The 13690-nt window shown below is 47.6% G+C and overlaps 1 protein-coding gene across 1 annotated transcript in view; it reads right to left on the bottom strand.

The window, feature by feature from the left end:
• Positions 1-496: 496 nt before the first annotated feature.
• RTF2 (replication termination factor 2) overlaps positions 497-13690 on the bottom strand; it is a 43900-nt gene continuing 30706 nt past the window's right edge. The window contains exons 6-9 of the mRNA XM_075571619.1: positions 6531-6644; positions 5572-5626; positions 5339-5425; positions 497-2008 (exon numbers count right to left, since the gene is read on the bottom strand). Of these exons, the coding sequence (XP_075427734.1) occupies positions 1824-2008; positions 5339-5425; positions 5572-5626; positions 6531-6644 (441 nt within the window). The 3' untranslated portion in view covers positions 497-1823. The remainder of the gene's footprint in view (positions 2009-5338; positions 5426-5571; positions 5627-6530; positions 6645-13690) is intronic.

Here is a 13690-nt window from a genome sequence, read left to right as displayed (position 1 = left end):
CTCTAAACTCAATTTCACGGAATTTTAAAAAAATCTGGCAGCACGGCGTGGCTGCACCTTTAGCAGCAAGGTGCGTACTGGGCCCAGCCCCATTGAGGGGCGGTGCTTATACGCACAGAGCACGCCTCGCAGTCACAGGGACTGCAGCCTAAGGAAGCATATGAGTAGCTCCGTGGCTGATACTATACACATGATACATAAAGCTTTGCTCCCTGCAGACGCACTTACCAGAATGCCCTCCTACTCTCTGCACGTTCTTCCTACCTCCCAATTAGATTGTAAGCTCTTCGGAGCAGGGACACCTCTTCCTAAACGTTACTTTTATGTGTGAAGCGCTTCTTCCCATCATGTGTTATTTATATTATTTGTTATTTATATGATTGTCACTTGTATTACTACTGTGAAACGCTATGTACATTAATGGCGCTATATAGACATACATACAATAATGCAGCAACAAATGTATGTTTCAGTGGAGTTCAAGAAGTTAAAAATCAAAAGTGATCAAAAGTTTTAATGAATTAAACCCACTTAAGAGACAGTACACAACACAATGTATCATCTTACAATACATCAAACGCTGGGATAAAATGGATTTCTAACTCAAGTTTTATGCATCTGGCGGAATCCTGGGTTTTAAATGTTACTTCAATAATAATTCATTGGAAGTTCAAAGCAGGATGGTAAATTTAAATCGGGTATTGATACTGCATGTGAGGGGCTGTGTTCAATAACAGTTTTAATGCATTCATCTGTCAAGATAGTGGAAATGAGAGATCAAAGATGAAATAATGACCTGCACTTGCCGTGGCAAATCTCAAAGCTGCAGTCTTCGCTGATATTCGGTTTCATTTGTTTTACTTGGAGAGAGATTTCTTGGGATCTCCATCAGAAGATGTAAGCGTTTACAAACAGGAGTGGCCAACTCCCGCCTTCAAGGGCCAGCAACAGGTCTGGTTTTAAGGATATCCCTGCTTCGGCATAGGTGACTCAGCCATTCTGACGGAGCCACTTGTGCTGGAGCAGGGATTGCCTTAAAACCTGACCTGCTGGTGGACTGGAGTTGGCCACCTTGAGGACTGGAGTTGGCCACTCCTGGTTTAAAATATGAAGTCTCTCGGAGGTGAAAATGAACCTCTCCCCAGAGTAGATAAAAGAAAATCTCGATTTCAATGGAGTGGAATTCTGGATGGAAATGTCCCATGTTGCAGACAGCGCTGAACAGGTAGGACTTCCCCATCTCATGATAATGTCTCATCTGCATGAAACGGACTTCAAACGATAATGTCGCAACAGTAAAAACATTACTAAATTGTGCAAAGGGGAAACAGCGATTTCATTTTATTACCCAAGCTCTTCGCTGTCAGAGGCACAAGATCGAACAAGGTGTTTCCAGCCAAGACGGCAGCAGGTGGGTTTGGCCAAAATCCTCCAGACATCTCTATTCTCCAATCCTGAAGCTAGAATAATATTTTAGTGGCAATGGGTCCCTATGGAGACTGAACACAGCAAGAGTCAAACAAGACTTTGGTTGCCACTTCCTTTAATGAAGGTAACGCAGGCCAATAACACAACTTTTTTGCCTTTTAACGAACCAATATCACTAATTAGATTAAGGTGTCTATCAACAAAACCTTTCTGGGATATGTTCTTATCATTCAGAACAACCCGCAACATTTGAATCTTGGTGGAAAAAATGGTGTCCTCCATTGTATAGAATGTATGTGAATTGGCCAGGTCACGCTCGCATGAAGGATTCGATTGATTTAAGGGGAATGTGTGTGTGTGTGTGTGTGTAAACCCATCTGTAACCCTGCTCTGTATTAGAAGTAGTACGCGGTGTGGGTGACCCAGTTAGAAGACTGGTCCTTTGTGCGCTTAGCAGAGCTGTGGGATGTGAAGATGGATTTGTATGCCTCCGATTTCTCGTCGCTGCATGGCATGGGTCTCTTGACGATGGCCGATGAAGAGGTCGTGGCTCTCTCGAATGACGCTGAACTTGCATCAGCTGTTTGACGAGAAGATATATTGAGACAGTGATGGTAGACATGAAGTTCAGGAGCTTCAAAGTCGGAGGCTCTTCTTACTCACAGCTTAACTTTCCCATTGCATGTTATGGCGACTGACTCTTTGACAAGGTAAGACATATTGCAGATCCAAAGTGCGGGGGAACAGTTCCAGACGAGGAGAATCCCGCTTGTGCAGCCAACACAACAGAAGACAAAAGTCTTCAAAGTGCCGGTCTTCTCTGGGACAGATACACAAGGTAGAGCTCTACACACAAGTTCATGATGCAATTCTCCATTTAATGTGACAGCCAACAACAGTGGAAAGACACAGTTTTAGGTCCACGTTTCATCATGGATGAAAGGTCTATATGGGACCTGAACCGTTGTCACATTACATGGAGAATTGCATCATGAACTTGTGAGTCGTGTTCTACTTTGGATCTCTGTCCCCGAGGAGACCTGCACTTTGGATCTCTGTCCCCGAGGAGACCTGCACTTTGGATCTCTGTCCCCGAGGAGACCTGCACTTTGGATCTCTGTCCCCGAGGAGACCTGCACTGTGTATCTCTGTCCCATAGGAGACCTGCACTTTGTATCTCTGTCCCAGAGGAGACCTGCACTTTGTATCTCTGTCCCAGAGGAGACCTGCACTTTGTATCTCTGTCCCAGAGGAGACCTGCACTTTGTATCTCTGTCCCAGAGGAGACCTGCACTTTGACGAAAACATATTGCAGGAAATACAAGGTCACCTTATTAAAAAGGGATCCCAAAATGGCTCATACTACGATCTCTGAAAGTCTCCCACTAAACTGAAATGGTACGGTCCTCAGATGAAGCCGTCACGTCTCTTCTCACACCCGTATCTCAAGGTCTGGTACATTAAATTATTTTCATTATATTTGTTTAACAATATAATTGTCAGTCCAAATAAAAAAAGGCATCGCCCAATACTGAAGTACTCCTCCTCTCTGCACTATGACAAGGAGAGCAAGAATACAACAGCTGAAACTGAAAAGTAAAGATGAGTTTAAAGAGCTACTTTTAATTTTACGTTTAAACACCATTTCAATCTGCACCAACATTTCACTGAAACAGTCGGGTGACAGAGAGAAGCCAGTTGACAGATCTAGCACCAACTTATGTTGCTGTATTCCTTTCAGTGCTTCCTCCTATGCACGTTTATTGCTGCTCTGCTCGTTGAGTGCGATGAAAAATAGCACTGACTTACGATGCAAAAAAACTTGTCTTCTTGTGGTGCTGCGATCAGCCAGATACATTGGCACATTACATAGTTACACAGTAGATGAGGTTGAATAAAAGACATCCGTCCATCAAGTTCAACCTATACTAAATTTAGACGACAGATACTTTATCCTATATCCGTACTTACAGTATATTGATAAAGAGAAGTAAAAAAAAAACCCCAGTGACGTTATCTAATGATATCTCATAAGGGGAAAATAAATTCCTTCCTGACTCCAAATATCAGGTTACTCCCTGGATCAACATCCTTCCCATGTTTACTTATTTGGTATATCCCTGTATACCTTTCTTTTCTAAAAGATGTCCAACTTTTTTTTTTAACATATCTATTTTATTTGCCATCCCAGGCTCCATGGGTAATGAATTCCACACTGTAACTGCCCTTACTGTAAAGAACCCTTTCCTTTGTTGCTGGTGAAATCTCCTTTCCTCCAACCTTATGGGATGGCCCCGAGTCCTTTGTACTGCCCGTGGGATGAATAGCTCTTTTGAAAGCTCCTTGTATTGTCCCAGAATATATTTGTATATAGTTATCATATCCCCTCTTAGACGCCTCTTTTCTAATGTAAATAAATCTAATTTAGCTAGCATCTCCTTACAAATCAGATTATCCATCCCCTTTATTAATTTGGTGGCTCTTCTCTGCACTCTCTCTTATTCCATAATGTATTTTCTAAGGATTGGTGCCCGCAATTGTACTCCATATTCAAGGTGTGGTCTTACGAATGCTTTATAATTGATTTCGTGTGTTATATACACATATACAGCAGGTATCTGGCAGACTCTTTTTTTGCTCAACCTACTGCTTAAATATTCAGGGAAGTACCACAGTTCTCCTTATATACGGTAATGGGGCCAGAAGAGCCATGCAAGCTCGAAAGCGTATGCCCCCCTGCACCATACTTTGTGGTAGATATGTCTATATCTGCATAGCAGAGTGATTACAGATAAGTACTTTTCGCTGTGTGCTGACCATTCTCCTGCAGATATACAGTACATCTACGCTCACTGTATATATGTTGCACTCCGTGCTCTTGCTCTGTACATAGTTTCTTAGCTGCTCCGCTCTCCTCCTGCGCCTCTGTCAGCTGCACAAGTTTGACTTGGAGACTACCAAGGTTTTCAGAATTTAGTGAGATCTTTCGGATGCTCAGAATATCAGCAGTTACGATCCCATCTCATATCGTGTTCAGATGGAATGTATTGCATATGACTGTATATAAAACTTATGCATATGACTGTATATATAACTTATGCATATGACTGTATATAAAACTTATGCATATGACTGTATATAAAACTTATGCATATGACTGTATATAAAACTTATGCATATGACTGTATATAACTTATGCATATGACTGTATATAACTTATGCATATGACTGTATATAACTTATGCATATGACTGTATATAACTTATGCATATGACTGTATATAACTTATGCATATGACTGTATATAACTTATGCATATGACTGTATATAACTTATGCATATGACTGTATATAACTTATGCATATGACTGTATATAACTTATGCATATGACTGTATATAACTTATGCATATGACTGTATATAACTTATGCATATGACTGTATATAACTTATGCATATGACTGTATATATCTTATGCATATGACTGTATATAATTAATGCATATGACCAGTGTTCGACAAACCTATACATTTGCTCGCCCCGGGCGAGTGGATTTAACCCCCGGGCGAGTAAATATTGGCCCAAGCAGCACACGTTTGGTACTAGGTGGCGAGTAGATTTTTTTGTGTGGCGAGTAGATTTTTTGGTGATTTGTCAACCACTGCATATGACTGTATATAACTTATGCATTTAACTCACTTCTTGATTTTTGTCAGAATTCTTGTATTTTCTCTTCATTTTGAGTGCTGGGGTTATCTGCATATAGCTATTTTGTATTTGGGCCTCTTGGGGTGGTCCTTTCCCCGTGCACCAGTGAAACACACACACACAATGTCCCGTTTACAAAGTGCTGCCCGACGTGTATATATCGATTCCCCAATTCCCCAACGTGACCCGGTAAGGGTGTACCAACCTGTGGCTTTGGAGCTGGAAACAAAATTGATCTTGTCTCTGGGCTGATTGTTCTTTGCATCAGGGGCTTCTGAGGATGCAAGAGAATCTGGGGGGGGGGGGGAGGAGGGGAGGGGGAGAACCCCAAAAATATGTAAGTACCCAAAAAACATAAAAATAAAATAAATAAATAAGAGTACAAGCAACAAAGTGTTCTTGTTGCAATCACAAAGCTGGTATACAGAAAACGGCTACCTTCTACTTGATCGGGCTGTGAAACAGACACCGCTGCTTTGGGCTTCTTTGATTTCTAGAAGGAAACAGAGAATAAATCAGTAACGGGGGGAGAGGGGGAAGAGGAGGAACGGGGGAGGTGAGGAGGAACGGGGGAGGTGAGGAGGAACGGGGGAGGTGAGGAGGAACGGGGGAGGGGAGGAGGAACCGGGGAGGGAAGGGGGAGGGGAGTTGCATTTTAGATTTAGAATAAATGTCAAGTTTAAATATTGCCGTTTTCATAAGAGGATTCAGATGCGCCCACAGAGCAAATCTGGCAAATCATCCTGTTTCCACGAGTAACAGTTCCTATCTTTGCTCTTACATCTATAACAAATAAAAATACCACGTGTGCATTCGCACATCTCAGACGGGTCTGAACCCCGGTCTTTCCCCGTTAGTGCTTAGCAAACAGGGCTTCCGCTTCAGCCAGGGATTCTGGGTAATGACATGCAAATGAGCACTCGCAGGGAGTCGCTCTTCACTTCTTATCAGAAGCCCCTATATGCTTATGCCTGCCGTATTAAACAGCTTTTCAGCACAACCTGGATTAAAGTGAGGAGTCCTGCCTATGCACTTCTGTAACCCAGGCTGTGCTAAAAAGCTGTGCAGGCATAAGCCAATAGCGATCCATGTTAAAATGGATAGGGAGTAGACTGACTCCCTGCGAGTGCTCATGAGCATGTCATTACCCAGAATCCCTTGCTGCAGTGGAAGCACTCTCTGCAAAGCAATAACGGGGAAAGGCCGGGTTGCAGACCTGTACGAGACGTGCAAATGCACCACAAGTGGGTATTTTATTTGCTGTACGGTGGAGAGTTTGTCACTTACTTTTACCCACCATAACTTTTTTCATGTCTGGTTATTACCCCGCCATATTTCGGTGGCCTTTCTATGAAACGTCCGCCCTGCAGATTTTCCGGCTCATGTACAGATCTCACCTTTTCCATCTTGGCCTTCAGTCTCCGCTCGTCCATTTTTCTCCTCAACCCCTCCACTTCCTGCTTGTCGCCGTTTAAGAGAATGAGGTCGTCTTCGTGGAACGCTGCGGCGCACTAAGTGTGCAAACGGGAGAGGAATGCATACATTAACGGAGAAGGAAAACCCCACTGGTGACAGTTTCACACAAGGAAGCCAAGCGCCCAAACAAATGACGTCTCTTCCATTACCGACATCATGAGATTCCCCACACATGCGCATATTTAGCTGGGGGTACACAAACGCTCTCCCAGCTAAGACTTCCAACGCATTGGAAACCGTGACTATGAATGATTCATCTTGTATAGAAGGTGGATACCCCAGAAATAGGCTACTCTGAGTTTCTGACAGGTCCACGTTGTAAACCTAAATTCACAGGGGCTAGGAAATCAGAATAAATATGCAGGGGACACTTCCATGTTATACTCTACGTATAAATCACATTTATGCATGCAGCAGCTCTGAGAAATGATTTAAAGCAGTACAACATGCTGACACTAAATAGTTGTGAAGAAGGGTGTCTCTGGAGCAGAACCTCGTTAATTTCCACTCTGGGGACCCCCTGCTTCACCTCTGTGCTGACAGCAGCTTAGACGTGGCGGTGTGGGGCTATCTAAATGGTTTTTTTTTAATGTGATGCAGGCCAATAGGAAGCCGTTACGTCATCCCTTGTGGCTTCCTATTGGACAGCGTGACATTTAAATCTGCAGAGAGATACCGGCACCCCCTTACGGAGGTATCTCTCGAGAAGCAGGGGGTCCCCAGAGCTGAAATCAACACGGTTCAGCTTCGGAGACTCCCCTGCTTCCATCCTAGAACTGCAAAAAATGAAATACAATTAAAAGAAAAGCCGGATTGCTGCTTTAACAGCAGGTATTCCCAACCATTCTGAAAAATGTTACAACGCACAGGGATTCCATGTTACCGATTTATACATCGCTCTTTGTTGCGGTGCTGAGCAGCACTGCGGTAAGGCATCAGCTCATTGAAAACCATCGTTGTGGCTTTGCATAGCAGCCAACACATAATAGCCCTTGCATCCAAAGCCTCAAGGCTCTCCTAGCTGTATGCAAACCTGCTTTAAGGGAAACCAACTGCGAATAATCCGGCTCACTGCCTACCATCCCTGTACAAATAAAAAGGTAGTGTCTCTTCAGGTCAATGCTTCTTATTTATGGTAAGGTATGGCCCGGTAATCATGCAACTGTATGGTATCTGCATCTCTGTATACTGCACACTGAAAAAAAGTCATGCATTTACGTGGCCGACAGTTTCCAAAAATAAAATAATACAATCGGGCTTTAAAGCTGCAGTTCCAGTTGTCGTTTTAATTTTTTTTTTTCATTCAATATGTGCATCAATACAATCTGCGCACTAACAAGTGATTGGCTAAACTGCAGATCGATCCGTTCTCCTGTAATTGATCGGCCAAGATTCGGCTGGGTGGGGGGATCACTAAATGCATCTTGGATCCTCTTCTGCTGCTCTGACAGCCAAAGTTCTGTGAGGAAGATCATGTGACCAGGCAGGCACTACATTCAATTGGTTCACTGCTAGAGGGCAGGGCACAAAAGGTGGTGCTGTTTCAGAAGGGGAAGGTGGTGTGACTTTGTAAATTGTTGCTATAGGATCAAAAATGCTTGTTACATTAGAATACATTCAAAATGTCTTTTAAAATAGTTTTTTATTATTATTTAAAGCTACAAGTATTTTCTCATAGTACAGAACTGATTTATTTAAAAAAAAAAAACACACACACAAGGTATTACTTGAACTGCAGCTTTAAAACAAAAAATAATATATATATATATATATCCTGTACATAATATATATATTTTTTTTTTAACGGTGCAGACTTTGAATAGCTTTGCTTGTGAATTCCACAGAGTTTAATGCTGCATCTACAAATGTAATGGAACGAGTTTGGAATGAATTCACCGACCTTAAACATTATTAAAAACCTTCTGACATTTTAACATTTCATAACTAAACTTTAGCTTGTTCAATTTGTTCTTCTACTGGCGCAGTGGCAAATACCACTACACATAATATTACAATGAAGTCATGCTTCACCGCAGGTATGTCGGCCACCGCTGCGACAGCACCTGGCGCGACATCAGTGCAGGATGAGGCGCGCTGTGAACGGTCTGGCAGAGCTGCAACGCTTAGGTCGCGTACCCAGTGGTCACGACGCAAGCGCCACACTCCAAACACCCACCTCTAGTCAGGCAGGCCCCAGCAGTTCCTTGTGTATACGCTCCCCTCTCACGATGGCGCGTCCGCCGGCAGGGAAGACAAAATTCTTGTCTTCCCGTGCCGTGACGCTGTCACGTGCTCAGCGGGCGGCCAATGGATGGGCAGAGATGCCCCCACCTTGGCCGCTAGCCCCTGACATGGCCGCGCCCGCACATCGCTGCCCTACAGACCGCAGATCACGGCTGTAATCTGTGCATGCACCGCCAGACACGCGTGCAGCAGTGAGCACTGGCACCGTAGCCTTAGTGCGGAGAGCAGACAGGAGCGAGGCGGAGAGCAGGCAGGAGCGAGGCGGAGAGCAGGCAGGAGCGAGGCGGAGAGCAGGCAGGAGCGAGGCGGACAACAGGCAGGAGCAAGGCGAAGAGCAGGCAGGAGCGAGGCGGAGAGCAGGCAGGAGTGAGGCGAAGAGCAGGCAGGAGCGAGGCGGAGAGCGGGCAGGAGCGAGGCGGAGAGCAGGCCGGAGCGAGGCAGAGAGCAGGCAGGAGCGAGGCGGACAACAGGCAGGAGCGAGGCGAAGAGCAGGCAGGAGCGAGGCGGACAACAGGCAGGAGCGAGGCGAAGAGCAGGCAGGAGCGAGGCGGAGAGCGGGCAGGAGCGAGGCGGAGAGCGGGCCGGAGCGAGGCAGAGAGCAGGCAGGAGCGAGGCGGAGAGCAGGCAGGAGCGAGGCGGAGAGCAGGCAGGAGCGAGGCGGAGAGCAGGCAGGAGCGAGGCGGACAACAGGCAGGAGCGAGGCGAAGAGCAGGCAGGAGCGAGGCGGAGAGCAGGCAGGAGCGAGGCGGAGTGCAGGCAGGAGCGAGGCGGAGAGCAGGCAGGAGCGAGGCGGAGAGCAGGCAGGAGCGAGGCGGAGAGCAGGCAGGAGCGAGGCGGGGAGCAGGCAGGAGCGAGGCGGAGAGCAGGCAGGAGCGAGGCGGAGAGCGGGCAGGAGCGAGGCGGAGAGCGGGCAGGAGCGAGGCGGAGAGCGGGCAGGAGCGAGGCGGAGAGCGGGCAGGAGCGAGGCGGAGAGCGGGCAGGAGCGAGGCGGAGAGCGGGCAGGAGCGAGGCGGAGAGCGGGCAGGAGCGAGGCGGAGAGCGGGCAGGAGCGAGGCGGAGAGCGGGCAGGAGCGAGGCGGAGAGCGGGCAGGAGCGAGGCGGAGAGCGGGCAGGAGCGAGGCGGAGAGCGGGCAGGAGCGAGGCGGAGAGCGGGCAGGAGCGAGGCGGAGAGCGGGCAGGAGCGAGGCGGAGAGCGGGAAGGAGCGAGGCGGAGAGCGGGCAGGAGCGAGGCGGAGAGCGGGCAGGAGCGAGGCGGAGAGCGGGCAGGAGCGAGGCGGAGTGCAGGCAGGAGCGAGGCGGAGAGCAGGCAGGAGCGAGGCGGAGAGCAGGCAGGAGCGAGGCGGAGAGCAGGCAGGAGCGAGGCGGAGAGCAGGCAGGAGCGAGGCGGAGTGCAGGCAGGAGCGAGGCGGACAGCAGGCAGGAGCGAGGTGGAGAGCAGGCAGGAGCGAGGCGGAGAGCAGGCAGGAGCGAGGCGGACAACAGGCAGGAGCGAGGCGGAGAGCAGGCAGGAGCGAGGCGGAGAGCAGGCAGGAGCGAGGCGGAGAGCAGGCATGAGCGAGGCGGAGAGCAGGCAGGAGCGAGGCGGAGAGCAGGCAGGAGCGAGGCGGAGAGCAGGCAGGAAAGAGGCGGAAAGCAGGCAGGAGCGAGGCGGAGAGCGGGCAGGAGCGAGGCGGAGAGCGGTGCAGGAGAGAGGCGGAGAGCGGGCAGGAGCGAGGCGGAGAGCGGGCAGGAGCGAGGCGGAGAGCGGGCAGGAGCGAGGCGGAGAGCGGGCAGGAGCGAGGCGGAGAGCGGGCAGGAGCGAGGCGGAGAGCGGGCAGGAGCGAGGCGGAGAGCGGGCAGGAGCGAGGCGGAGAGCGGGCAGGAGCGAGGCGGAGAGCGGGCAGGAGCGAGGCGGAGAGCGGGCAGGAGCGAGGCGGAAAGCAGGCAGGAGCGAGGCGGAGAGCAGGCAGGAGCGAAGCGGAGAGCAGGCAGGAGCGAGGTGTGAGGGAGCGAGGCGGAGAGCCGGGTCACAGATACGCACACTGACATACAGAGGGGAGAGCAGAACAAGGGAGACCAGAACAGGGGTGGGAGCCCTCCACTCCCCCCCCAAATTTTGAAATTCTCTGTCGCTCCGACGTTTTTCACATTTTTGGTGACCCCTCACTGTATACAGGGATTTTCAGGCACATGGTTCCTACCATGTAGAGTTTGCACACTAATTTTTGGTGCGTGAAACACCTGGAGGAAAAAGAAATGACCAAAAGGTATCTAGAGGTTGCCACTGGAACTCGAACTTGGGTTTCCTTGCATGGTAACGTTACCCCATGGCCACCGCCCTTCTCCCTGCTATAAAAGTGGCAGCAATTCCAATGATGCAGTGATACGCTAAAATCCCACTCAGAAATAGGACTGATGCACGTTCAAAATACAACATAGGTGGCTTCCACGTCGTCAGCTCAGGAGTGCATCCAAATTTTGCATAGGTAATAAGGCATTTAGCATAGCAGCATAGCTTGTTGCTATAAGCGTTGACATTTATCCAAATACATCAACACCACAAACAAACGAAGGTACTACAGTTTATAATACACATGCCAGGAAGCAGACTTTACCCTCTGGGTCCACGCAACGAAGGAGGAACGGCGGTTCACAGCACAAAAATATCCCACGCTGAACGGTGAGAAGTAGGCTAAAACATACTTTATTGGCACATAAAAAAAAGCTACGAGGGTGAAACCACCAACGCGTTTCGCACCTAGTACGACGCTTCGTTATAAAGTAGATGGACACACTCCTGTTCAGTTTTTGATGCAGTGATGTTGGGTTGAACCTATTTTCTGCGGTCCCCTGGTAGTTCAACACTGAAGAAACGTGCATTTCACAAACCAGACTAAAAGAAGTCTCATTTAGAAACGAGGTAAGTCTTCATGACAACAAAGCCCATGACCCTATTTTATTTGAGTTGTATGGTTTCGGTGTTCTACATTGTGTGTTTATTGTGCGGCAATGAAACCATAGTCATGTGCAGAACAAATAGGTTCTTCGTTTTGGTTTGTAACATCGTGCGTTGGAGCAAGGTTTCCAAAGGTGAAATGAGGCAGATCTCAGGAAAAACGAGTCACTGCTAAAAAATGGAAGTGGCACATCCAAGTTTCAATTTGACTAAATGCAATATTCAGTAGTTATGTGGATCTTCTTTGGTACCAATGACGTATACACATAGTATATAGAGCAGTGGTTTCCAACCTTTTTTTTGGTTAAGGAACCCTATAAATATGTGACATTCTGCAGAACCCCAATCCTCTCTAATAGCGTGTCTGAGATCAGATGCATTGTAAGGAACCCCAACCCTCTCTAATAGCGTGTCTGAGATCAGATGCATTGCAAGGAACCCCAACCCTCTCTAATAGCGCGTCTGAGATCAGATGCATTGTAAGGAACCCCAACCCTCTCTAATAGCACGTCTGCGATCAGATACATTGTAAGGAACCCCAACCCTCTCTAATAGCGCGTCTGAGATCAGATACATTGTAAGGAACCCCAACCCTCTCTAATAGCGCGTCTGCGATCAGATACATTGTAAGGAACCCCAACCCTCTCTAATAGCGTGTCTGAGATCAGATACATTGTAAGGAACCCCAACCCTCTCTAATAGCGCGTCTGAGATCAGATGCATTGTACATTCTTCTGTATTTGATAACATTTTCAAATAACCTGAACATTGCAGGGCACCCTTCAGGGATGCCCGCGGAATCCAAGGGTTCCTAGTAACCCTGATCTAGAGTAAGACACAAAACGTATACAGTGAAGGTAAGGAATACAGTGATCCATTATGTTCGCAATCTATTTTGTATTGAGAGAGACTGCCAAGTACACTAGGGATTTCAGAATGTACAGGAGAGGTGAAAACATGATCTTATTCAGGGGGTAACTGAAAGTAGCTTTGAAAACCTAACTACAACATAGGGGACCTTGTGAACCCAGTGAAGAAATTCATTTAGAAAGATATGTGGCTCTGAGTTACGTTTGCAATGTGAGAAGTGCAAAAAAAGCCTTAGAAATAACCTCGCTGATTTAAAATATGTAAGAATGCACTTGTATGAATCAGAGAAATGATATCAGGGGAGGCGCTGGTGGATTTCCTGGATAAATGGCCACACTGTACAAAAAACAAACTACATTCCAGGATTTCGCTGCAAACACACGGAAAGCTGCACAGAAGTTTTCACTGCAATAAAATAAATACAAATTGCAGAAGCAGGGTATAAATGTACGTATCCCAAGCCCTAGGACAGGGGTAGCCGCAATGTGGCATGCGCCCTTCAGTGCTTCCTGTGCAGTCCCTGAAGGGAAGAACAAGAACAAGGTCTCTAACTGCAGAGAGACCATAGAGACATGGAAGAGAAGCCAGAGCGCCCCCTAACCAGCTCCTCTCCTGAGCGCCGATGGACCATCGACCCCTGGTGGGCTCCCAAGTAGCATAGGGTACAGTGAGCATACCCCCTGTCTGCCGACCGCTCCATATGGTGCTGGCTGTGGAGACTGGAGAGCGAGGAAGGGACAATCGCCCCACTTCCTCACCCCACACTGCCTCCTTCACCACCCCAACTGCCTCCATCTCCCCCACGTCACGCTCTCCATGTGTTACTACCTCCACATGCCGCCCCTTCTGCCTCTCCCGCCCTCTCCATATCCCATGTGAAGAAAGAGGAGTGATGAAAATAGGAGGGACAGACTACGGATTTATAATCCGAGAAATGAAAGCTGCAAATTATCTCTTTGTACTTACTTCTGGGTTCCAATCTATTAAGTAATAAACCCCATATTAAAAAAAAAAAAAAAAAATCTAAAATAA

The sequence above is a fragment of the Ascaphus truei genome, chromosome 15 (assembly GCF_040206685.1).
Source record: "Ascaphus truei isolate aAscTru1 chromosome 15, aAscTru1.hap1, whole genome shotgun sequence".
Lineage (NCBI taxonomy): Eukaryota > Metazoa > Chordata > Amphibia > Anura > Ascaphidae > Ascaphus > Ascaphus truei.
This window is presented reverse-complemented; position numbering and strand designations above follow the sequence as displayed.